This window comes from Hemitrygon akajei, chromosome 4 (assembly GCF_048418815.1).
Source record: "Hemitrygon akajei chromosome 4, sHemAka1.3, whole genome shotgun sequence".
In the NCBI taxonomy this organism is placed as follows: domain Eukaryota; kingdom Metazoa; phylum Chordata; class Chondrichthyes; order Myliobatiformes; family Dasyatidae; genus Hemitrygon; species Hemitrygon akajei.
In genome coordinates this window covers 147,634,868-147,660,738 of record NC_133127.1, presented here as the reverse complement: position 1 = coordinate 147,660,738, position 25,871 = coordinate 147,634,868, and the positions used below count along the sequence as shown (strand labels likewise).

Sequence of the window (25,871 nt, the reverse complement as noted above, 5' to 3'; positions counted from 1 at the left end):
TGTTCAAAGAACACAGGATAAAGGAATCCTGCAGTGAAACACCTGTACTTTCCAGCTGGAGATTTAAAATTTGACCTTGATTTGAAAGGTGAAACTGAGTTATACATTATTTTTGATGTTAAGCTGATATTCCAGTACCTTGCCTCATTGATTCCATTTCTTTCTCCGTGATGAAGCTAAGCAGAGCCCTTGATGTAGCCAAACGAATAGCTCCTGCTTGTGAGGATACCCCACCTGCGTGTACTGTACAGTCCATATCATGCATCCCTAATCGATCCAGGTACTGGAAAGGGAACATCAGCTGTTCTCTGAAAATTCACAGGAGAAAAAATTGTTAACTTACAATAGTGTCGTTTTCTTGCAACGTTATTCTTGGTGATACGGGTGTTACAATGTGGTGCAAATGGTCAAAATGCGCAAAAGTGCTCTGTGTAGATGTGCTCATTGATGGGGAGGGCTTTAACCGTGATTAACTGGGCCATATACATTACTTTCTGTAGGATTCTCAGTGATGCAGCCAGTCAATATACACTCCACTAAACATCTATAGAAATTTGTCAAAGTTTTAGATGTCATGCCAAATCTTCACAAACTTCTAAGGAAGTAGAGGCGTGCTGTGCTTTTAGTATAATTGCACTTAGGTGCTTGGTCTGAACTGATAACACCAAGGAATTTAAAGTTGCTTACCCTCTCCACCTCTGATCCCCTGAAGGACCTCTAGTTTACTCCTCCTCAAGTCAATAATCAGCTAATGGGCTTGTTGACATTGAGTGAGAGGCTGATGTGACACCACAAAGCCAGATTTTCAATCTCCCTGCTGATTCATCACCACCTTTGTTTGATCTGGCCTACAACAGTAGTGTCATCAACAAACTTAAATGTGGCATTGGAGCTTTGCTTAACCACACTGCCATAGTGTAAAGCAAGTAGAGCAGGGGGGCTAAACACACAGCCTTGTGATGCATTTGCAATTTTACATACGAGGTACAAGAGAAACGTGACTTTTAAAATGTGAATGATGCACACACTAGATGTAAGGTCCCCTGTAGCACAGATTATAGTAAGTTAGCTGTTCTCAAAACTGTACATCAAACATACCATACTTTCCAGGTAATATACTATTAACCGAAAGCTTGAATGCCATCTTTTGAGCTTTAAAAAAATGTGAATCAATGGACTTAAGCAATGAATGTCTGTTTTTTTTTTTTGCTATGATTGTTTTGATTATCCTGTGATTTAATACTATGGAATAATATCCTTGTGGTTGACCGCTGAAGATCCTCATGTTTCATCCATGAATGAATAGTTGTGGGAACTTATCATTCCAAACTGGATTTCTTGGGGAAGACTAAAAGACTCTTGGATATGATAATTTTGGGGCAAATCTCATTTCTTCAGTATTCTTCAAACATTAACAGAAGGTGGGCTAAGAATTAATTCCTTATCTCTAAAATGCCTTTTCCCATGAAACACGCCTCTTGGCATCTGAAATCTTAAGCTATTCTCAGTACCAAATGCACTTAAATCTATTTTTCATCACACAGAATGTAAAATAATTACATAGATTGAAAATATGTGAGAAAGTACATAGAATTCTAAATCATTATATTTCACTCAGTAATATATTTACGAACCAGGCAATTTTTAAGTTAGTAAATGCAGTGATAAAACTAGTCTAATCTGCAATAATCCAGATTTATTTTCCTGTGCTACTGTACACTTAAATTAAATCTATTGAATTTTATTGATTGAAAATTATTCATTGTAACCAAAATGGTTCATACTTACAAATAACACAAGACTAGTTGAGCCCCTGCCTCACTATGCCAAAGACCAGGGTTCAAACCCAACATGGGTGCTGTCTTTGTAGTATTTGTACATTTTCTCTGTGACTATGTGGGTTTCCTCCCACATCCCAAACCCCTGCAGGTTGATAGGTTAATTCACCATTGAAAATTGTTCCTAGTTTACAGATGAGTGTAGAAACTAAAGGATAGTCTAAAATGAGTAGTTGATGCATGGCTTTGGTGGGTTTCCACACTTAAACTGACTCTAAGCCACACGCTTTGAATTTTTCAAATCTCTTTATTCAACTTCATCCATTAGAAAAGATTTACAATTTTGACTAACTCTTCAATTCTTCAGATCCTTGCAGAAGGATGTAATTGCATAATTCTATTTCAAAACAATATGATTACCTTTCTTGTAGTGATGGAAAATACTGCAAATAATCCATCCCATTCACTGTAATTTTGCCGCTTCCTCGGTCTCGAACTACAACTACTGCTTTTGCTGTTTTTCTTCGAGCTAAAGTTAAGAAAAATAATGATTAACAACTGCATTGATCTTCTTTTTAACAAATACTATATCTAAAAGAAAACACTTCTATAAACAGCTGCAAATTCACCCATATTTACTTATGAAGTAGATGAACTCTTCTGGTTTTTAACATTACAATGAAGTTTTCAAAAGTTAGCAGGGGCAATATTCTTCAGTAAGAGATTCCATAAACCACAACTGAATTCATGGTACAAATTTTACTATCTATCAAATTTCCAACAGATTTTAAAGTGACAAGGATTTTTACTTCCCCTTTCCCTTTCTCCATTCCTTCATTTAATCTTGGCTCACCTCCTCTTCAATCTTCCCACTGAAATTCTCCCTGAACCCATTCCTCCCCTCTAGTTTGTTCCTACCCATTACATCATTTCTTCCCTACCTTTTTAAAATATCCTTTTGCTACCGTTTCCTACACTTCGCTTACCTCCTCTTCCATCACACCTATTTTCCTTTCACTTTTATCTTCCCTTGTACTCCCCTTCCTTTATCATCTTGCTTTGTTGCCTCTTCCTCCTCTCTCTCTCCTGCTTTGTTTGTATCTTTCATTGTCCTTTATTTCTTTCCCCGCACAGGACATTATCTAAATCACCAAGGCTATTCACCCTGAAAGTACCACTTAGTTTAGATACCCAGTATGTCATGCCCTGGGAAATAGATGTAAAACTTGACACACGATATGAAGACATAATTTCTATTAAACAACCTTTAAAGCCATGTTCATCGTAATCCACTCCCAGAATCAGATTTATTGTCCCTAACATTTGCTGTGAAATTACAGTAAGTCCTACAAATAAATAAATAAAGCAAACTAGGAATAACAAGGTAGTGCTTAAAGGTTCATGGGCTGTTTAGAAATCTGATGATGGAGAGGAAGTAGTAGTTTGTAGTATCATTACACATCAAAAATCTTCAAATTGTTCTAATTGGATTATGGATTGAAAACATGACATCATAGATTTTCAATCCCTTTGCTAACATGTCTGTAAAACTAGGGAATTGAACTGTGGTGTAAAATAAATTGCAGTACTTTCTACAATAGTGCACACATTAAAACATTCAGTCCTATTGCATCAAGCATGGAACAGTGATGTCAATTGACTTGCAAGATTTAATTGATGTCACAACTGCACAACTGGCAGAATATAGCATTAATGGTAAGAGTCTTGGTAGTGTGGAGGATCAGAGGGATCTTGGGGTCCAAGTCCATAGAACACTCAAAGCAGCTGCGCAGGTTGACTCTGTGGTTAAGAAGGCATACAGTGCATTGGCCTTCATCAATTGTAGGATTGAGTTTAAGAGCCAAGAAGTAATGTTGCAGCTAAATAGGACCCTGGTCAGACCCCACTTGGAGTACTGTGCTCAATTCTGGTCACCTCATTACAGGAAGGATGTGGAAACCATAGAAAGGGTGCAAAGGAGATTTACAAGGATGTTGCCTGGATTGGGGAGCATGCCTTATGAGAATAGGTTGAGTGAACTTGGCCTTTTCTCCTTGGAATGACGGGGGATGAGAGGTGACCTGATAGAGGTGTTCAAGATAATGAGAGGCATTGATCGTGTGGATAGTCAGAGGCTTTTCCCCATGGCTGAAATGGCTAGCATGGGAGGGCATAGTTTTAAGCTGCTTGGAAGTAGGTACAGAGGAGATGTCAGGGGTAAGTTTCTTTTTACGCAGAGATTGGTGAGTACGTGGAATGAGCTGCTGACGGCAGCGGTGGAGGCGGAAACGATAGGGTCTTTTAAGAGACTTCTGGATGGATACATGGAACTTAGAAAAATAGAGGGCTATGGGTAAAGCCTAGGTAGTTCTAAGTTAGGGACATATTTGGCACAGCTTTGTGGGCCGAAGGGCCTGTATTGTGCTGCAGGTTTTCTATGTTAACTGTTTTTGCTGTATTGGGGCAGATGAGTAGAAAGCATATAGGAAACCTGGTCTCAGCTGAAGAAACAGTCACGCTGAAGCAATACTAGGAAGTTTGCACTTTTACTTATTTTGCCACTTTCCTTTAATAGTTCTCCTCAAGCATTACACTAGCTCCACTAGTATTGCAATTGAGCATCTCCATGTCAAATTGTGCATTGTTATACTCAACTCCCATTTAATTGCAGTTCACATAAGCTATTGTGTAAAAAAATATTATTTCTGTTGGTCATCACGTGCATTGACTTAGACAATGTGCAGTGAAAATTTCTTCCTACAACACGAAAACAAATGGTCCTGGTCTCCAAAATAGCATGACTTTAGTACTTGTTTCCATATCAGAATTAATTTCAATTTCTATTCTGCTGCTTGAAGGCTAAAATGGCCAGCCCATTGTTTTGTAAAAGAAATAATTGATAGATAAAGAAAGGTGAGCCTTTTTTTATTTCCTAAGGCAAATCAGACATTTAATAAAGCAATTAAAAACTGCTTCAAAATTAGCTTTTGAATTGCAGAAAATATCTTTTAAAAGAGAACTTCCTCATCCATAACGGGCAAATGCCTTGCCCTTCACCTGCTGCTGAGCTGAACTGAAGCAATTTGAGTGGGAACACATTATAAAAATGCAAGCTCTTTCATATCAGGGATACAGTGTTTTGATGACCAATTTATTTTCCAAAAGCGAGAAGTCATTTTCTGACCTGGAAGTTCCACATGGTACAAAATAGAGCATCAGCTATAAACAGGATCCAGAAGCAAAACGACTGTCTTGTGATCCTATTCTACACCCCATGTTTCAATGAACTAGAATAGGTACTGTTTATCATGACGTTTTCATGTGCTGTCAGTGTTATGCAGACACAGACAGCAGTCAACATAAACAGAACATCTAACAAACAACAGGAAAATGAAATCTTGCTAACAGCCAAAAGGGATTTCAATTGTCACTTCCAAAAGATATTTGAAAGAGCTTAAAGAATGAACAGCTGTTAGTGGCCCTCAAAACATTACCATTGTATGTAATGGTGACAGAGGATGTCTCCGATGGTGGGGGATGTCCAGAATTAGAGGGCACAGCCTCAAAATTCAGGGGTGGCCTTTTAGAGCAGAGGTAAGGAGAAACGTTTTTAGCCAGAGAGTAGTGAATTTGTGGGATGGTCTGTTACAGATAGCTAGGTAGGCCAAGTCTGTGGGTATACTTAAAGAGAAAGTTGATATTTTCCTAATTTCAAAGGACACGGTGAGAAGGCCGTTGAGTGGGATCTGGGATCAGCTAGGATAGAATGACAAAGCAGATTCGATGGGCTGAATGGCCTAATTCTGCTCCAATGTCTTATGGTTTAACATGTGGTCTGGACAAAGTAAATCTGTTGCAAGGTTTAGGGGCTTCAAACTTAACGCAGAATACAGTTTTATAAATCTTAATTAAAATTTTCAAAGGCACTATTATTTAATAAACACTTGGAGTTTCATGAATATGACCCACTTTGATGGCTTAAAGTAACAATTTATACATAGTTAGGTCTGGAGAAAACAAGAGATGTGAATGAGGGTTTCAGCAGTAGATGCACCATGTTTAAAGAGATGGGAAGCTGTGACAGACGTGGTAATATGAGACATTACTGATAAGTTCTAGAGGTGGTACATCCTAAAAGTCAAACAGAACATTAAGATTTCATAAAGTCTAATTCAATCTCAGACACATGTCACTGTTGGTACCAAGATAATCATGTCAACATCTTGGGTCTCTATAATATTCAGTTGGGAGAAATCTGCAATTTTCTAGTATAGCATATGAGACAAGTTGACTGAGAGTGGAGGAGTTGCAAGGTAGAGTTGGGTGGTGCTGGCACACATATGGAAAGTGATGTTGTGTTTTTAGATAATATCATCCAGTCTTAAAAGGGGTTCAAAATCAGATTCTTGTAGGGCAACAGAAGTAAAAGTGTGAGGGAAAGAACAAAAACCACCACAGCTTCTTTGTAGGTTGCATTGGGATAGCACTAACTGAGTTGCTGGAGTGCGGATGACAATGGAAAAGCATTGGATGAGAATGGTCAGTCAACCATATTAACTCAATAGATTATAAAGGAGGAGAGAGTACAGTTTGCATCTAGCAAATTATATAATGTGTTTTCATTAAACAAAAGATCCTACCTCAAGCATTGGGCATTATGTTAGCGTTTATAATTAATGCTACCATAAAATTGGTAACTAAATGTGATACTCAGCATACTTCAAGAACAAAACCTACTGCAAGATAGTTTATATTGTACATATTGTACCTATCAGCAGTCATACTCATGGTGATGCAGCTGTGATCTGAAACCAATAAACTCAGTTATCATTTATTCAGTTTTCATCACATTATGAAGTTGTGAGACTTTTCGACTGTATGGCTTAATTTTCATTACTGAAATGTCCAGAATCTGTGAACCATATGTATAACTGGAATATATAAGATGGCAAGTTCAGTGTACGAGACAAGGCACGTCATATAAATAGCTGGAAGTCAGCCAACTCCTTTTTCACACAATCTTTCTTTCATTAGTGGCCGTCTGTTAACAAAAAAAAAAATCACATTCCTTAAGTATGTAACATAAGTAACACACATTTCAAATTTGGTTTTTGCTTAGCTGAAGAAAATGATCCATAGTTTGATTGAAAAGTAGGTTCTCTGGCAAGGTGCCAGTAATTGAGAACCCTAGAATGGCATTTACGTTTAAAACTAATTTTGGCAAAAAAATTACAGCATCAGGTTGGTAACTCCTAAACATCACACAAGAATCTGATGAATAGAGAATTTATGAAATATTGTCTCCGACCTACAATTTTCTCTGGTACTAGCAAAAGTAATAAAAACTAAACAAAATGTTTGGTATTAATCATGTCCCAGAAAAAACAGATATAGTAAAACATTCAGCACCATGCTAGTGAAAAGAATTTTACCACAATTCGAAAAAGTAATTAATGAGTGAATCCCACACTAGGATTTTGTTCTACCTTCTCCTTTGCTGAAAGCTACTCCATTCTCATCAAACTGTAAAGCTTCAACTTTCTGTTTCTTGGACTGATCTTCCACCTTTCTGAGAAATTTCAACACATATTCTTCCTTAATACTGCAATATGGTAAGGTCAGCATACGCTCCAGTAACTGAAGAAAGTGCATGTACTGTTCAAAGCATAAAAGAGAAGACTAATGTTACTTGATGATAGCCAAACATTTATTAAACCGGACAATTGACAATTAAACACATTATCTTCAGCACAGTCCGAGACATAAAATGTCATAAGTTTGTCGCAGTAATTTCAAGATTGGAAATGGGCTGTGACTAGATCAGACGTGGATTGGGAGAACAGTTGAACAATATGCACTAATATCCACAGAACCCATTTTTCAGTAAGATAATAATGAAGTATTCACCAGGCAAGCTTTGATTATTCACCATTGTTAGAACAGAAGCTGCATACTAGTTGAAAAATATCTCTTTCCATAGAGCTGAAACTCTCACATCACAGCAGACAGACTTAAACTGCGTAGGATGTAAATAAAAATCAGTGGTTTGGCACCAGCTATTGTAAACCAACAATTCATCTAAGAAGGATGTAATGCATCCCTGGATTATACAATTAGAAGGACAGTAATAAGTAGAGATTCTCATTGGGTTGTGCAAAACATTTAAAGGTCTTGAGCAGTAATTTATGTAATCTCCTTTTGTTTAAAATAAAATACTCCCATTACATGTTATTATACAAAGGTAGCTCTGTCTGTGAATTGAAGCTACCATACCTCAATGAACTCACTCACGGCAAAGTTGTCAAAAAAAAAAGTATGTCACCTGCAACTATCAATCAATTGACATATAATTATATTTAAAACTAAAAGAGTTAAAGCATAATTAATATACTCCAGATAGGTAAGCTTTTTTACCAAATAAAATTCAAATTCTAATGTGCAGTCAGTAATCTATAATTAAAATATTGGCAATTTTACAAGATAATAAATTGTCTACAACTATGCAACAGAAAGAAGGAACTCAGGCGCATGCAAAGCATATAATCAAGTGCACAGCAGTAAACATTTAATTATTTTTAAAAAAGCAGCCAATTCTTTGAGATTAACAGTCTACTAGTAAACCCCTGAATGGCTTTAAAAGTGACAGCAAAGGAAGGGAAAAAGACTATGCTTAGTTCTTCATTAGACTCCTTGTTAGTCAAGTGTAAAAATGGAATTAATCTAATTACAGGCCAAAGGTTTATTTATGTAGAATTTTTTACATGTTTGATTAACCAGTATACACATCTTGTACCAACAAAGAACTGTGTGTAAACATTCCATTCATGCAAATGCAATTCTTTCACCACAGCAGAGGCTTTATCTAAATGCAAGCTGAAATTTCATATAAGCCTGTCTTCTGATTTTAAATTTGATTTGTTTCAGAATGAAAAACAGGAACAGATTTTTTTTGATTTTTTTTCCTCTTTATACAATTAGATTTTAGTTCTATTTATTTCCTCTGCAGTCTAAGTTTTGATGAGGCAAAAAGGAAATGCAGTGTTCACCTGGCCATAGCTGATTAGTTTACCAGTAACTTCACACACAGATTACAATGTACTGATGTTTAAATTCCTGACCTACTCTAATAATACTGCCAGTCTCTTCCAACTTACTCAATTTGCTCCTGTTGCTCTTATTTCATTTATCTATCAAAACATTTCATTCCTATATCTTAGAACTCTGCTTTTATTCTTCTTTACTTGTAAAAATTCCAGTTATCATCTCAACAATTTACCTAATTTCTCACACTACTTCTTGCCATCAAATTATCCGATTTCTGTAAAACAATTTTAATTTCTCTTTAGACTGAAGTTCTTCTTACTTCCACACTCTAATAAATTTTCTCACTTTCTTTTTCTCCAAGCACAAAGACAATGCATGTTATCAGGATACATTTGAATGGGTGACAGTACCAATCCAGAAATGTAAATTCTTTGAAATAATTTGGAAGTAAGTGTGAGTAGGTTATTCATAGAACACTACAGCACAGTGCAGACCCTTTGGCCCACAATGTTATGCCAACTTCTTAACCTATTCCAAGATCTAACACTTCCACCCCCCATATAGTCCTCTATTATTCATTCATTTGTATAACTATTTCAGGGTCTCTTAAATATCTCTAATGTATTGCCATCTACCACCATCCCTGTTTCATGCACCCAGCAGTCTCTCTGTAAAAAAAAAATTACCTCCTTTTTACACTTTCTTCTCATCACCTTAAAGTTATGTTCTTTCTTATTAGCCAATTTGCTCTGGAAAAAAAGCTGGCTGTCCACTCTATCAATGCCTCTTATCATATTACACATCTCTATTAAGTCAAAGGGAAAAAACCTTAGCTCAATCAACCTTTTCTCATAAGACGTCAATTCTAATACAGGCAACGTCCTGGAAAATCTCTGTATCTTCTCTTAAGCTTCCACATCCTTCCTACAATGAGGTGACCTGAACAGAGCACAATGCTCCAAATGTGGTCTCACCAGAGTTTAATACAGCTGCAACATTACATCATAGCTCTTGAACTCAATCACCTGACGAATGAAGGCCAACATGCAACCTACCTCCTTAATCACCCTGTCGACTTGCGTGGCAATTCTGAGGAATCTAATGCATGTGGACCAAAGGACCCTCTGTTCCTCCATACCGCTAAGAATTCTGACATTAAACCTGTACTCTGCTTTCGTTCAACATGCCAAAATTTATCATTTTTCTGGACTGAACTCCATCTGCCCTTTCTCAGACAACAGAAAATTTGCAAATGTTGGAAATTCAAGCAACATACACAAAATGCTGGAGGAACCCAGCAGGCCAGCCAGCATCTATGGAAAAGAGTACGGTTGATGTTTTTTTCCATAGATGCTGCCTGTCCTGCTGAGTTCCTCCAGCATTTTGTGTGTGTTGTCCCTTTCAGCCCAGCTTTCTGTCTTATCAATGTCCTGTTATAACCTATGATATCCTTCTACACTATCCACACCACCACCAACCATTGCATGATGTAAAAACTTTCTAACCCACCCTTCCACTTCCTCATCCAGGTTATTTATCAAAATCACCAAGAACAGGCATCCCAGTACAGATCCCTGTATCACTGACCTCGAGGTAGAAAATGCTTCATCTACTACCACCCTCTGCCTTCTGTGGGCAAGTCATTTCTGAATCCCTGTATAAAGTCAACCATGCACTTCATCAGAATTGATTTTACCAAGTGTCCATTTGCAGATATTCTCAAGAAAAGGTACTAATTGGAGTCAAATTTGTACAGCACAGAAAGAGGCCCATAGCCCAACTTATCCATGCTAACTAAGGTGCCACTTCATTTGCCCATTTTTGGCCCACATCTTTCTAAGCCATGTACTTATCCAATTGTCCATGAATTTTGAATAGAAACATAGGTTCTGGCTTCTGGTTGATCTGGAAGAAAGTTTGTCAGTCTAAGTATTGCCCTGACAAAGAGCAGCAAACTCACACAGACAAAATATGCCCTTTCTTCACAGCTCAATATTGCTTTGTATGACAAATATACTCCCTGGTAGGAATGAAGCAACTGTTTAACTCATGAACATCTTGTTCAACAAGAAATACCTGAAAAGCTGATGACTAATATAAAGCAACACACACAAAATGCTGGAGGAACGCAGTAGGTGAGGCAGTGTCTATAGAACAGAGTAAGCAGTTGATGCTTTGGGCCAAGTCCCTTCATCAGGACTGGAGGGAAGATTTAAACTTCTTCAGGGTAGGCCTCTCTCAATGAGACTTTGCAGCAGTAGTAGTATCGCAAACGTGAGAAAATCTGCAGATGCTAAAAATCTAAAGCAATTGCTTTGGACTTCCAGCATCTGCAGATCTTCTTGTGCTTGTGATTAACATAAAAAGAGACATGTTGAATTTTATCAGTGGTTGAAGGGAGTGGAGTTGGAGGTGGGGTGGGGAAAGGTGAAATCTGTATTTGTCTTTCAAACCCAAAGGCAGATGTAGTAACTTTGGATAAGTTTATCACGGTAGGTAAAAGGAAATTTAAAAAACTAACAAAACTAAATGTGTATGGAGTACAACCGGGAAGAACAATTCCAATTTCAAAGAATGTGATTCCTCTTCAAACAAAAAGGGAAAAAGCAACAGAACTTGAAAGCTTTGTTTACAGCAAGTTCTTAGTGAATCTAAATTATCTTCTGATAGCTTATCTATTAATATAGACTTCAGAAAAAGCAGAAATGTAAATAATTTCAAGCAGCATCAAGTAGTTGTAGATTAAATCAAAAGTGTACGGTGAATTGGAAAGTGAAGTGCATTGGGTATCGTGCATTAAGAATATGAACCAGTAGCAATTATTAAAATTTGACACTTTCACACAGACAGAATTCCTGAGAAGAATAATGTGCTATGTAATCATACTGTATAAATACAGGCAGTCCCCAGGTTACAAACAAGTTCCATTCCTGAGTCCATCTTTAAGTCAGATTTGTACGTAAGTCGGAACAAGTACATCCGGTATTATTTAGCGTCAGTTAGTTAAACATTTGTCTTAGTATATAGTATATATTTTACCTTTCTATGCATATAAAATACTTAAGAAATGTATGTATTCCAATAATTAAACCACTGCATTGCTTAGTAAAAATTGTAGCTTTCATCGGGGCAGGGCCTTTCACATGCTCCATTATTCTCACTTTATCCTTTAAAATTGTTCCAATCTTTGACCGACAGTAGCCTAATGCTTTTCCAATGACTGATGATGTTTCACCTCTTTCCAAATGCTTTATTATTTCCACTTTATTTTCAATCGCGATCGCTTCCCGTCAATGGAACAGAAACACTGCGGGCGGCGGGTCCCGAGCTCCACCGGGTCCTAAGGGCCACTGCACTGAATTCCCTGGGTCCTAAAGTCCACCGTACTGAGACAGGTTAAATGGGACAAGTGGGGGCTGTGCTGGGTTTGGGTATTTGATCCTCCACAATATTTCACGTGGGAATTCAAACTGGAGGTGGCAGTGTTTTTTTTTTAAACGAGGTCCAGTTGCGAGCTCGACATCAACCCGGCATGGATGGAGAGCGCACTCGGAAGCGGTCTGTCACTGGATCGAACTCGGGAACCTCCGTTCTTGAGCCCGGTTCTGATCTCACTGTGCCACCAGCCGACCGGAAGGGGGTGTCAACAGCAATGACTTAAAATGGCGGACAGCGTCGTGATCCAACTTAAAATAGCGTATGGCGTTCTCCTTCCTCGGTTCGTAAGTACGAATTGTTTGTAAGTCGGACGTTCGTAACTCGGGGACTACCTGTATACAAAGTTTCTTAACATTTGAAAGAAATTAAGTGAAAATATGCCTCATATTCTCTTATGAAAGACAAGTCAATTATGGACTGTCTTAACAAGAAAACCTGCCCAAACTTGATTCCTGTCTTCACTTTGGAATATTTTTATTTTTTAGCTGCAGGCAAAATTGTTGCTTGAATGTCTGATTCCAACAAAAGTTCAATCTGATCTTCTAGTAAAGTTCACTGCAAATTATGGGTTTTGTTTCATGCAACAATGCAGACACTCACCTAATTATGAAGTTATAGTGCTCTAAAATTTATACTTTGAAAAAGGATCTAAATAGACTCATTAAATAGAATTAGATCATAGTAGGCATACAAGTTTGTAAATGCTCTAAGTAAACATTTGGAATACTATGGATTGCTTCATCAGAAATTACCAACTAGGAAAAACATAAAGCTCAAAGGCATGCACATAAATTCTGTCAATTTGTCTACTTAAGGGATGGTTAGAAATCTTCCCAGGTTATCAAAAGAGGATACTTTCCATTTACTTTATTTAAGTTACATACACAAGATAAAGCTGATTTAGTTTGTAAGTCAAAATCCTGCTAGGTTGTCACAATTTGCACTTTTTATTAACTCGTGTCGCTAACCTTAAAAAAAGTCTTTATAAAAAATCAAAAGAAAACACTTCTGCTTCATACTAGAAAGGTCAAAGTTTCCTGACTAACGTGCAACATGTGAAAGATTGTTTACTTACATCATGGTCAGAAATTTGTTCAAGCAATATTTCTGCCAGCTCTTCCTTTGTCAACCATCTGCTTCCAACTATGTTTCTACATGAAGAGGAAAAATATCATGTAACTCTGTGAAATCTAAAGACAATCTTACCCAGGTTTTCTCTACGTGAACATTGATATTAGTAGGTTGTCACACAATAGCATAAGGTTTTAATCAAAAGGAGTTACTCTTGTTCAATGACTGATAAAAAAATATGTAGCTTTGTCTACTGGATGAAATGAAATAAAAACATAAAATCTTCAAATATTCAGCAAGTTAAGCTACATCTGAGGGGAGGAAGCAATTAATATTTTAGTACAGGGAATTACTAAAGATAAGACAAGTTTTGACTTGAAGAACGGTGTTGTGGCTACATGATGTATACTAGCAAGAAGCAGGTAAAAAGGCAGAACAAGGTTAAATTGATGAAAAGAATAGGCGATAAGCAATTAAATCCTGAAGGAAATATAAATGTGGATTAATTATCTGAAATTACCAAATTTAAAGGTAAAATAGGCAAAATATGTTAATTATTTGATACTACAGGGCCCAATGTTGAATCCAAAAGGTTGTTCTGTGCTTTGTTATAAAGTACTAAAGTATATATAACAACTAACATGGAAACTGAATTCTAAACTACCTTGAACACACCATTCATTAAAAATATACATCTTGGCTCAATGCTTTTTTAAAAATATAACATTACTTAAATCAAGTCTCCAAGGAGGTAAAGATATTGCAAAATATATAACAATCTTTTAGATTTCAGAGCAAAGCATCTTCAGAGAAACAAAATTATCTGTTAATTTGCAAATGTTGAGTAGCTCATGTCACTTCTGAAGACATCACTCTTGCTGCAATCTCCATTTCCAGGAAAACACCAGATGGCATTGTTGTGCAGTACAGGATCAATGTAGCAGCAAATTAAATTACAACATCAGCGTCAATGATTCATTACTGAGCACAGCAGGTAATACAGTTGACTAGCTGGGATAAACAACAATATAGCCCTAATATTCATGGGAGCATGGGCACTTAGAAGCATGGTCAATTTTTCAATAAGCCCTTTTCTGAACAACTACAGTAAAAAAAACAACATTTACACATCAAATCTGATATAGTACAAAATTACAGACCAGATTTATACATATTGTTATTAGTCAAGAATCTGTTAAAATTATGATCTACAGTTTCCTGAAAATAAAGTACTGCAGATACGGAAAACGTGAAATAAAAGTTTAAAAAAATGTTCAGTAGGCCAGGTAGCATCTGAGAAGTTAACTACATCATTAGTTGATGTACTAATGAGCTGATAATTATATAAATTCTGCGGAAACTAATTCCCTTAATCTTTGAAGTACGAATCTGCTAACACATCATCGGGCAAATTCTTCACAAGTTGAAAGGAAGAGTATTTAAACAAATCCTCATTTACCAAGTTGGCAAAAATCCAAAGGGTTCTTTGAAAGTTGCTGTAGCGACAAATGTTTTTATTCCTTAACAGCTATATATGTTGGTAAAAACTCTAATTACACATTTATAAAATAAGCCTGTAGGAAGCAATTTATATAAGCCAGGGTAGATAGATTTACCAGGATAATAATCTGTTTATAAAGATGCATTTAATCTTTCTCATGTAGTAAGAACATTGTAAAATATAATTGAACAAAAAAGATAAAGCAGAACACTGGAAGATTAGAATTTTACAATAATGCACAACCTAGCTCTTGCACAAGCTACCTGACTACAAAGTAAGAACAAGCTGATGATGTTGTTAAAGAGTTAGGAAATCTACCAAAGGATAGATAAAAACGGTTCAGGAAACAGGCAGGTGACTGGCAACACAGTGTGAAGCACAGCAGTCAAAAACAAATATTAAACATGTCAAACTGTTCATTAGGATTATCTACTGCTATTTGCTACAACGAAGAATAAAAAAGGATTTGGGTATGGAATAAAAGCATTATCAAACAAGAAACTTATGGCATTCCTATCTTGCACCAGGAAAAGCAGTGAGTTTTCTCAAAAATAAAACTATTCCATAAGTATTTTCTGCTGTGTTTTTTTTCATTCAAAATTAAACCAGGTTATTTTAATGCAAGCTGAAGAAAATCCAAGGAAAAATTCTCAAACAATTTGATCTGATATAATCAATGATTACAAATCAGCAAACTTAAATTCCATTGATCAAAATTAAGCATCTGTAACTAATGTCTTAGCTACCAAATTATATAGTTGGTTCTGGAGGTACACCTGTATACTTTCTACAGCACAGCCAAAAATTTGCTGTTCTATTGGCAGCCTGTTAAATACTGGGGTTCAAAGTTTACTTATTTTAGAAGAACATTCAGTTTATATTACGGCACATTTCATCCAGCAATAAGGCTAAGTTCTGTAGGGAGAGAATTGAAAGTAGAGAATTATGATGAATTTGTACCCGAAATTCTAGCCTCTATTACTTAAATAACAGTGAGAATACAAAGAACAATATTAAAGCTACCAAATTGTAGCCACAAGGATAGGGTAAGATGAATTGCTCTTTTTTCCTCTTAAAAAAAAGAGTAAACATGACCTAAGTAAGATCTTAAACATTGAAAATACAGAGAAGAACTTCCATTCACAGGAAGCTTGAAATTAGAAGTCACCAATACAAGATAACCATCTAGAAAATTGACAGGGAATTCAGAAGAAAACACTTCTATACCCAGATCATGGTGAGAAGTGAGAGTATAATAGAGACAAATAATAAAGATGCTATTAATGAAAGCTCATTAAATGTAAGGGAGATATGTACAATGAGAAAGAGGGTGCAGGAACTGTAAAAGCAGGGGGGAGAAATTGGAAAAATAACAAATGGTTTCACTAGTAGAACCCTTGCTCATGTGTACAAGGAAACACTGTACTTGGTGGTAATTTGGGGAATATATTCACCAATAACCTCCAAAAGAAAATTATGAGAACACTGGAAGTCTTAATAGGGCTAATGGGAACAAATAGATGCATTAATTATTTTACCGAGAAGCTGACACAACACGATGGGCTGAGTGATCCCCCCAAGCAGAATCATAACATCTTATAACCATGGACTATGCTGTATAATTGTTACTTGTAAAGACAATTTAATGATTCACATGCAACGGAATAAATTTGTGCAACCTAATATAGGTTCTTTAGCATGATGGCGGCGCGACGCAGTTTGCAGCGGCCTCTCCGGAGTTGATAACTGTTATTTGTTAAGCGGGGTGCCATGCACAGTCCTAATCTGATGAAAAATGGATGTGGGAGCACAGAGGAACATCTAGAAATCTCCAGGAAGGCCATCTTTGTTGCTGCTGCTGTTGTTGTGGGGTCCGGGTCTCTGCTGAGAGGTACAGGCCCCCAGTCCTCGGGGTCGCGTTGCCAGGGGCGTTACTGTGCCTATGGTCTGGTTTTTTAAAAATCAATTATGGCATTGTTTGCACTGTTGTAACTATATGTTAACTATAACTATATGTAACTATGTAGTTTTGTGTAGGTCTTGTAGCTTTAGTTTTTGGTTTATTGGGTGGTAGAGTTGGTCTCCTGACTTGATGTGTCTGAGTAGTCTTGTTTTGTCTGGTGGATTTGGATCTCCTTTCTGGGGAACATGCTAAGATGGTAGCGCGATATTAATATGCAGCAGCCTCTCCAGACTCTGGATTTGGGGATTGCCAAACGTTATGTGAATTTTCTGGTGTAGTCTGTTTTGTCGTGTGCTTTTGTGATATCATTCTGGAGGAAAGTTCTCTCATTTTTTAACTGCATTGCATTTGTGGTTTCTAAATGACAATAAACTGAAACTGAACTGAACTGAACTGAACTAGTAGATAAATTACACGTCCTTGAGTCTCGTATCTGATTCATATTTGGTTGGCAAGTAGATAGCAGAATATTATTTCACATTTGCCAGAAGTTAATGTGTGGAAAAAAAATTATCAAGTTAAAGTCTCATCTCTGTTATTATCATTGTATTTCCATGAAAGAGAAAGCAACAAAGATGTGCTCAGTACGAAAAGGAACCAGTAAGCCAACTAAACATCTAAGTAGTCATAAAAGAGACAATCAGTATTGCGCTGCAGATGAAATATTACATCTAACTCCACAGCACACCCATTGGTTTGAATACTGCCAAAATACTTCTGGGACAGGATTATTGAAACTTGATCAAACTGATAGGATCAAAAATAGCTTATTTCAACATTCCTCACCCAACTAAATTTGGCAAATTACAGTTAACTACCAATAATTAAGCATGTCAAGTTTTCACTTCATTTGGCCCTTTACCAGAAAGGATTTGATTCTTGCAAAAGGGATTGGGATTAAAAAGAAAAGTTACTTTAAATGTTGGATGTGGAACTAAGGGATTAGAGACAAGTTCAAGTTTAATTGTCATTCCAGTATACAAGAATGCCCATGAATACAACCAAACGAAACAACATTCATCCAAGGCCGAGGTGTAAAACACAGTACTAACAATCACACACAGCACATATAAAATATCACTAAAAAAAAGTCACACAAAAAAAATATCCTAAGACCCTGAATCCATGATTGTTGCAGTAGTCTGCAGTCGAACACAATACAGCTTGCCTTCTTCGGAGCGAACACTGATGGTGGGCAACACGACTTTAGCTTGGATGCTGCACCACACTAGCTTCGGTGGAGCACACCGATTCTGACACCTCTCTCATGGGTGGCTTGAGGCTTAGTCATCTCCATGACAGAAGCCATGAAACTCTCCTGCTGTCTGCCAATAAACCAGTGAACTGCACTTGCAGGATTCCACATTAACAATGTCCAATAGGGTCTTGCAATCACAAGAAAATGACAAAGATGATCGCTTGCTGTTAAGACTGCACACCACCTTTGTGCACTGACTCCTTCAATGCCTCTCTGATGCAGGCAGCAGCAGGATCTGGATCAAGTCCAGCTCCTTCACCTTCATTGCCAATGAGCAACTCGCTAATGGGGTAGACCCGCAGGACTTTAAGTTCTTAATGTCCAGCAGGATCTTGTCATAAAAATGACGTTCAAAAAGCATGTACAGTTAAGATGTTAATGAAATGCATTTGATTTTGTTTCCTCAATGCCTGGAACTGATCACCTTCCTGGAAGCTTTGAAAGCAGAATGGGCTCAGTGTGGTCTGAATGGCTCACTCCTGCTCATATTTCTTATGTCTTATTTTCCCCACATTGAAAACCATTAAATCAACAAATATTAATTAAACAAATAGGTGTGAATAATTTTCTAGAATTACACATTTCTGGTATTACAAGTACCATAAGAAGAATTATAACACCATTTTGCTTCTACATTGAATGCTCTTTCAAAAAGTACATTGTACATACACTATTGTACTGCAAACTCTTAGTCACTTATAATTTAAAATTTTCAATAGTTAACAATGTAGTTTAAATATTTAATGGCTTTTACCAATTGTAAAGCTCTATAAAAATCATAAATGGACAGGCAAAACATCAGATGATTACCGGTAGATACAAATGAATCTGATGGACTGAAAAATTGAACATTTACATTTTTCAAGGCAAATAAATTTAAACGTCAATTAGTATAAAATTATTATTCACACAACTCCACATAATTATTTAAGACAAACGTCCATTTAAGAGTCAAAAATAGAATTTGTAACTTAAAGCATCGATTATTCAAACAAAATGTATTTTTCACCCAAAATGTTAGTTTTTAATTCATCTAAATAAACTGTTGTCTACTATTTTTATTTAGGGTGTTAAAATATGCTTGATATTTTATATATTGTTAGTTTTAATGTGTTTAATTATCCCTACCACAGTTATCAGCAATCTTAACTTTAAGATTGTTAAGGAAGAAATAGAGTCATAGAGTACTACAGCACAGAAACAGGACCTTCATCCCATCTAGTCTGTGCTGAACTATTATTCTGCTAGTCCCATTGACCCACACCTGGACAATAGCTCTCCACACTGCTCGCGTCCTTGTACCAATCCACATTTCTTTTAAGTGTTACAATTGGACCCACCACTTTTGCTAGTAGCTCATTCCACACTCACATCACCCTCTGTCTGAAGATCCCTCTCAGGTTCCCCTTAAGTATTTCACCTTTCACCCTTACCTATGACCTCTACTTCTAGTCTCACCCAACCTTGGTGGAAAATGCCTGCCTGCGTTCACCCTTTCGATACCCCTTATAATTTTGTATACCTCTAACAAACCTCCCTTCATTCTCTGAATGAAATAGGGCTACCGTTGTGCCTTCTTTGTAACTACACACTATCTCTGTTGGAACCATATACTGCTTAAAGCAACTGTCCTGAACACATTTGACAAACTCTATCCCATCCAGCACTTTTACAGTATGGGAGTCCAGTCAGCATGTGAAATGTTAAAATCACCTACTATCACAGCCTTGTGTTTCTGGCAAATGTCTGCAAATTTGCTCCTTTTTAAAAAAAAAATTTAAAATTAGTTTTTCAAAACATTTTACAAATTAAAAACCCCAAATCCCAATGAGGAGCATTAATACAGTGCAAAATTAAGCATACAATAACAATATGCTACAAAGGAAGAGAATTTAACAAAAAAGCACCTAAATTAAAGACAAGTGAGCTTAGTGTCCTCCCCAAGCCCCACAACACAAGAAAAAAAACAACAACTCCAGACCGACCACAACACAGTATAAAGAGTATAGGTCAGGACAGTCAAACTCCCAGACTGTGAATACACTTAGCAACAGAGGATAATAATGCCTACTACCAGAAAAAAAAAAGGGAGCTGAAAGCAAGGGACCAAAATGAAGAAAAAAAGAGAAAAAAACCCCTAGTCAAGAGGAAGGTTATGAATGTGCTCGATAAAAGGTCCCCAGACCTTATGGAACTTTAGATCTGAATTAAGAACTGAATAATGAATTTTTTCGAGGTCCAAGCAGGCCATAATGTCGTTAAGCCATTGCGCATGAGTGGGCGGGGCAACCTCTCTCCATCTAAGGAGGATCAAGCATCTAGCCAGGAGAGAGGCAAAGGATAGTATTCGGCATTTGGTCGGACCCAGACATAAATCTGTCTCGCCCCAAAAACCGAACAGAGCAACTAAGGGGTTTGGTTCTAGGTGCTGATTCAGAACACCCGATAATGTAGTGAAGACATCTTTCCAGAATTTCTCCAAGCTAGGACAGAGCCAGTACATATGGATGAGAGAGGCCACGCCCCTCTTGCATTTATCACAGAGCGGACTAATGCCAGGGTAGAATTGAGATAGTTTAGATTTAGACATATGGGCTCTATGAACAATCTTAAACTGTAAAAGGCAATGGCGAGCACAAAGAGAGGTTGAGTTAACCGATTTGAGAACTGAGTCCCAGCTCTCCTCGGATAAGGAGATATTTAAATCCTGCTCCCAGGCCATTTTAATTTTATCCACAGGGGCCCGTCGTAAGGCTGCTAGTTTATCTCGGATAATTGATATTAAACCTTTACCTAGCGGATTAATGGAAAGAAATAGGTCCATAGCATTTTTCGCAGGCATTTCAGGAAAGTTAGGAATTAAAGAAGCAAGATTTGGAAATATCTGAAAAAGTGAGCGTTAGGCAGGTTGAACTTAACAGAGAGCTGCTGAAAAGAAGCGAAGCGATTATCAATGAAAAGACTTCAAAATGTCTAATGCCCTTCCTATACCAAACATGGAATGCTGAATCGTACGTAGTAGGTAAAAAAAGGTGATTATGTGCGACAGGGCTAGAAACGGAAAACCCCTGGAAACCATAGCATTTCCTAAACTGAGCCCATATACGCAAAGTGTGTCTAACAAGAGGATTAGCTATTGATCTGGGCAGACTACTAGGGAGTGCAGAGCCAAGAAGTGCAGATATAGATAATTCTTTAGTGGAGCTCAACTCCATTGCCACCCAGTTAGGGCACTCGGGTTGGCCGTGGAAGAAAGACCAGAAGGTAGCACAACGTATATTAGCTGCCCAATAATATAAGCGAAAGTTAGGTAAAGCCATGCCACCCTCTTTTTTAGATTTTTGGAGGTGGATTTTATTAATTCTAGAGCGCTTATTCTGCCACAGATATGACAAAATAATAGAGTCTAAGGAATCAAAAAAAGATTTAGGAATAAAAATTGGGATAGATTGAAATAAGTATAAAAATTTGGGGAGAACATACATTTTAACAACATTAATACGACCTACCAAAGACATAGATAGAGGTGACCATTGTACCAGACTCTGTTTTATAGCATATGAAAAATTGACAAAGTTTTTACGAAAGAGATCTTTAAACTTCCTTATGACTGTAATTCCAAGATAAGTAAATTGATTATGGACTACTTTAAAAGGGAGATCACGAAATATTAGTTCTTGTGCTTCTTTATTAATTGGGAAAAGTTCACTCTTATGTAAGTTGAGTTTATAGCCAGAGATCTGGCTAAACTGGTCAAGAAGTGAAAACATTAGAGGTAAGGATGTAGACGGATTTGAGAGAAAGAGTAATAAGTCATCAGCATAGAGAGAAACTTTATGCTCAACACCCCCTCTCCAAATCCCGGTCAATTCAGGACAGTTTCGAAATGCTATCGCCAGAGGTTCTATAGCCAAATCAAAGAGAAAGGGACTTAAGGGGCATCCCTGACGGGTGCCACGTTTGAGATTAAATACTTGGGATTTCTGAAAATTAGTTAGAACAGAAGCAGTAGGACACAGGTACAGCAATTGGATCCAAGAGATGAAACATTGAAATTTGCTCCTTAAAATCATGCTGACTATTGGGTAATCTATAACATAATCCCATTAACCTTATCATCCTCTCTTATTCCTCAGTTCCATATAGCCTCAATAGACGAGTCCTCCAGTCTGTCCAGTCTCAGCAATGCCATACCATTTTTTCTGATGAGTTAAGCCATCCTACCCTGTTTAATACCTTCTCCTCGATCATTTGTAAAACAATGGAACACCAGAACACTGAGCAGCCAGTCCTGCAACCAAGTCTCACTAATGGCTGTAAAATCATAATTCCACGTGCTGATCCATTTCTAAGCTCAGCTGCCTGACCTGGAATGCTCCCTGCACTGAAATAAACGCAACTCGGAACATTAGTGCCACTATGCTCAACCTTTTGATTCCTGTCTTGTATGTGGACATAACATCTAACTTTCCCCACAACCGCTCCACTAGCCGTCCTGGCACTTGGGTTCCCACATCTCCTGCAACTCTAGTTTAACTCCTCCCCCTCCCCACCCCGCCAGAGTGGAACTAGCAAACCCTCCCTCACAGATATTTGTTCCCCTGCAATTCAGGTGCAAACCATCCTGTTTATATAAGACCGACCTACCCTAGAAGAGAGCCCAATGATCCAAAGATTTGAAGAACTTACTCTTGCACCAACTCCTTAGCCATGTGTTCAAATGTATTACCTTCCAATATCTAGCTTCACTAGCACGTTGCAGGGGTAGCAATCCTGAGGTCACTACCCTGGAATTTCTGTTCCTTTATCTTAGCATCAAACTTCCTGAACTCACTTTGCAGGATTTTGTCACCTTTCCTGCCTACATCACTGGTACAACATGGATCATGACCTATGGCTGCTCTCCCCCCCACCCCCTTAAGAATGCTAAGGACCCAATACGACATTCTTCTGACCTTGGCATCTTGGATGCAACATATCATCCAAGAATCCTGTTCTCATCCACGGAACCTCATGTCTGCTCTCCTAACAAATTAATCCCCTATCACTACTACTTGCCTCTTCTAATCACTTCCCTTTTGAGTCACAGAGCTAGACTCACTGTCAGAAACCTAACTGCTGTAGTTTTCTCCTGCTAGGTCATTCCCACCCAATAGTATCCAAAGTAGTATACCTGTTAGGGAATGGCCACAAGGGTACTCTGCACTGTTTATTGCATTTCCATCTCCTGCCACTCATCCAGCTAAAGTGTGGCAACCTCCCCGTAACTTTTATCTATCACCTCCTCGTTCTCCAAGATGAGGGAAGGCTATTCAGCTGCAACACCAGTTCCCTAAAAGGTATGTTCAATTCCTTAACACGGTCTGTAAGGAGCTACAGCCAGATACATTACTTGCAGCTGAAACAATCAGGAAGTCAAGAGGTCGCCCAAATCTCCTTAATCTTACATGAAGTACACACTGCTGACCCGGGATCCATTCTCATTATTTTAGCTAAGCACTAATAAAGAAAGAAAGAGAAACTTGACAAAAACCTCAGTCCAGCCTCTGCCTCTTCTTGCTGAAACCTCTTGAGTCAAAGCCTCATCTTCCCACTCTAATGCTGGCCCACTTCAACAATGGCCGCTCAGATTAAACCTCACTAGATTTAACCTAAACAACCTCAAACTCCGCAGAAAGTCCTGACAGGCCTTACTCTCTTTTTAAATTTGGTGCTAAACTCCACAGACAATGGCTTCCACGATCTTACACTAAATTTATTTCCCACCCTCCATAATTCTTTATCTATCACCTCCTCATTCTCCCAGATGAGTGAAGGACTTTACAAGAAATTCAATATCTTAAGAATAATCACATTTTTAAAAAACCATGGCAGTGATTTTATACTGTTAATTCCTAAAGACAACAATATAAGGTGCTTAATTACGGTATAATTAACACTTAATTATGGTATAAATACTGTACTTCTTCTCACTTCTTCAAAATAGTGCGTGAATCTTTTCCATACAGTTGAGAAGACAGTGTAGTACATCAGTTTATTGGATTGTCATTTAAAGTTGCTCTCCAGTTCATATTTATTCTTGCAATTAGTAACTTACATTGGTTTGGTATCCTGAGAGAAGAGACCTTTTGCCCTCAATTTATCTTCGTACATTTGGATATTTAGGAATTGTTCATAAGTATCCTGGAAAAGATTAGATGAACATTTTTTTTATGAATTGCTGAGACTGCATTCCTATAAAAAGGTGACATTGTATTTTGGGGATTTACCATCAGGAAAAAAAGTAAAGCTATTACTGTATACAACAAGACATGCTTATCAGCAAATAGAAATGGTGGGAGTGGCATCAATTCTGACATGGGTTTAATACTGGTATTGGTTTATTGACTTATTTACCGAGGTACAGTGAACAAATATGTTTGCGTACCATGCTGGCAGATCATGCCACACACAAGTACACTGAGGCAGCAAGAAGAAAACAGAATGCATAATACATGTTGCAGCTACACAGGAAGTGCAGTGTGGCTGAGCAAGTTAAGTGCATGGGCTGCAACAAAGTAGATTTGGAAATCAAGAATACATATTTAGCATATGAAAGCACCATTCATGAGTCTGATAACATCAGGATAATAGCTGCCCTCGAGTCTGGTGGCACATGCTTTCAAGCTTTTAATTCTTCTGCTCGATGGGAAACAGGAGGCAGAATGACCAGGTAGGTGAGGACTTTGATAAAAGTAGCCTGTTTTCCGGAGGCAGCAGGGAGTGTGAACTAAGTTAGTGTTTGCATAATGGATTGGGTCATGATCATAATTCCCTACTATTTCTTGCAGTCTGGGCAAAGCAGTTGCAATACCAAGCTGTATTCAACTGGATAGGATGCTTGCTATGGTACATTGATAAAACTGTTAAAGAGTTTGCAAGGAGAGGCTAATTTCTTTAGACTCCTGAGGAAGTACTGGCAGTGGTGTCCTCTCTTGGCAGTAGATTCAATAGGGCTGGACCAGAAAAAATTGTTTACCATATTTACACCTGGGAACTTGATTGAAAGCATGTGGCACCAGACTCAAGGGTACCTGTTGTTATCAGACTCTTGGATAGTGCTTTCATATGTTAAACATTTCCACAATGTACTAGTCCCACTTTATTTGATATCCCGAAATGCAACACCCCACACTATCCAAATTTAAAGCCATTTGCCAATACTTAGCCCACTCACCAAGCTAGTCTGGACTCTCTGGTAAACCTTGACAATCTTCAATATCTAGGAAACCACCTACAGTGCCTTGGAAAAGTATTCAGCCCTGAACCCTTTGCACTAGGGATTTTGATAATTTAACTGAGAATTTTTATCTGTGAATCACATTTTCTTTTCAACAGACCTAAATAAAAGGGAAAACTGTAAGGCATGAAAAATGAAATATTCAAAAACTGAAATGTCAGCAGTTCAAAAGTATTCATCTGCCTTTGCTGAGAACTTAGTTAAAACACCTCTTGGAGCTGTACAGCCAGTAGTCTTCTTGGATAAGTTTCTATTAACTGCACAATGTGATGGAGCAAGCTTGCCTTTCCTCCTTGCAACATTTCTCAAGCTGTGCCAGGTTGGTTGGGGAGTGATCTTGACATTTTGCACGTGATGTTTGATTGGGTTAAGATCAGGACTCTGGGCCACTCAAGGGCATCAGTTTTGAAGCCACTCCATGGTTGCTCTGGGAATGTGGTTTGAGTGATTGCCTTGCTGAAAGATGGATCTCCTCCCCAGTTTAAGTTACTGGCAGAGGCTTGGTTTTCAACCTGGATATTTCTGTATTAGCAGCATTC

General features: G+C 37.7%; 1 protein-coding gene across 1 annotated transcript in view; it reads right to left on the bottom strand.

The window, feature by feature from the left end:
* mrps9 (mitochondrial ribosomal protein S9) overlaps positions 1–25,871 on the bottom strand; it is a 60,486-nt gene that overhangs the window by 1,227 nt on the left and 33,388 nt on the right. The window contains exons 6-10 of the mRNA XM_073043535.1: positions 24,151–24,236; positions 13,336–13,411; positions 7,265–7,433; positions 2,199–2,307; positions 139–308 (exon numbers count right to left, since the gene is read on the bottom strand). Coding sequence (XP_072899636.1) covers positions 139–308; positions 2,199–2,307; positions 7,265–7,433; positions 13,336–13,411; positions 24,151–24,236 — 610 coding nt within the window. The remainder of the gene's footprint in view (positions 1–138; positions 309–2,198; positions 2,308–7,264; positions 7,434–13,335; positions 13,412–24,150; positions 24,237–25,871) is intronic.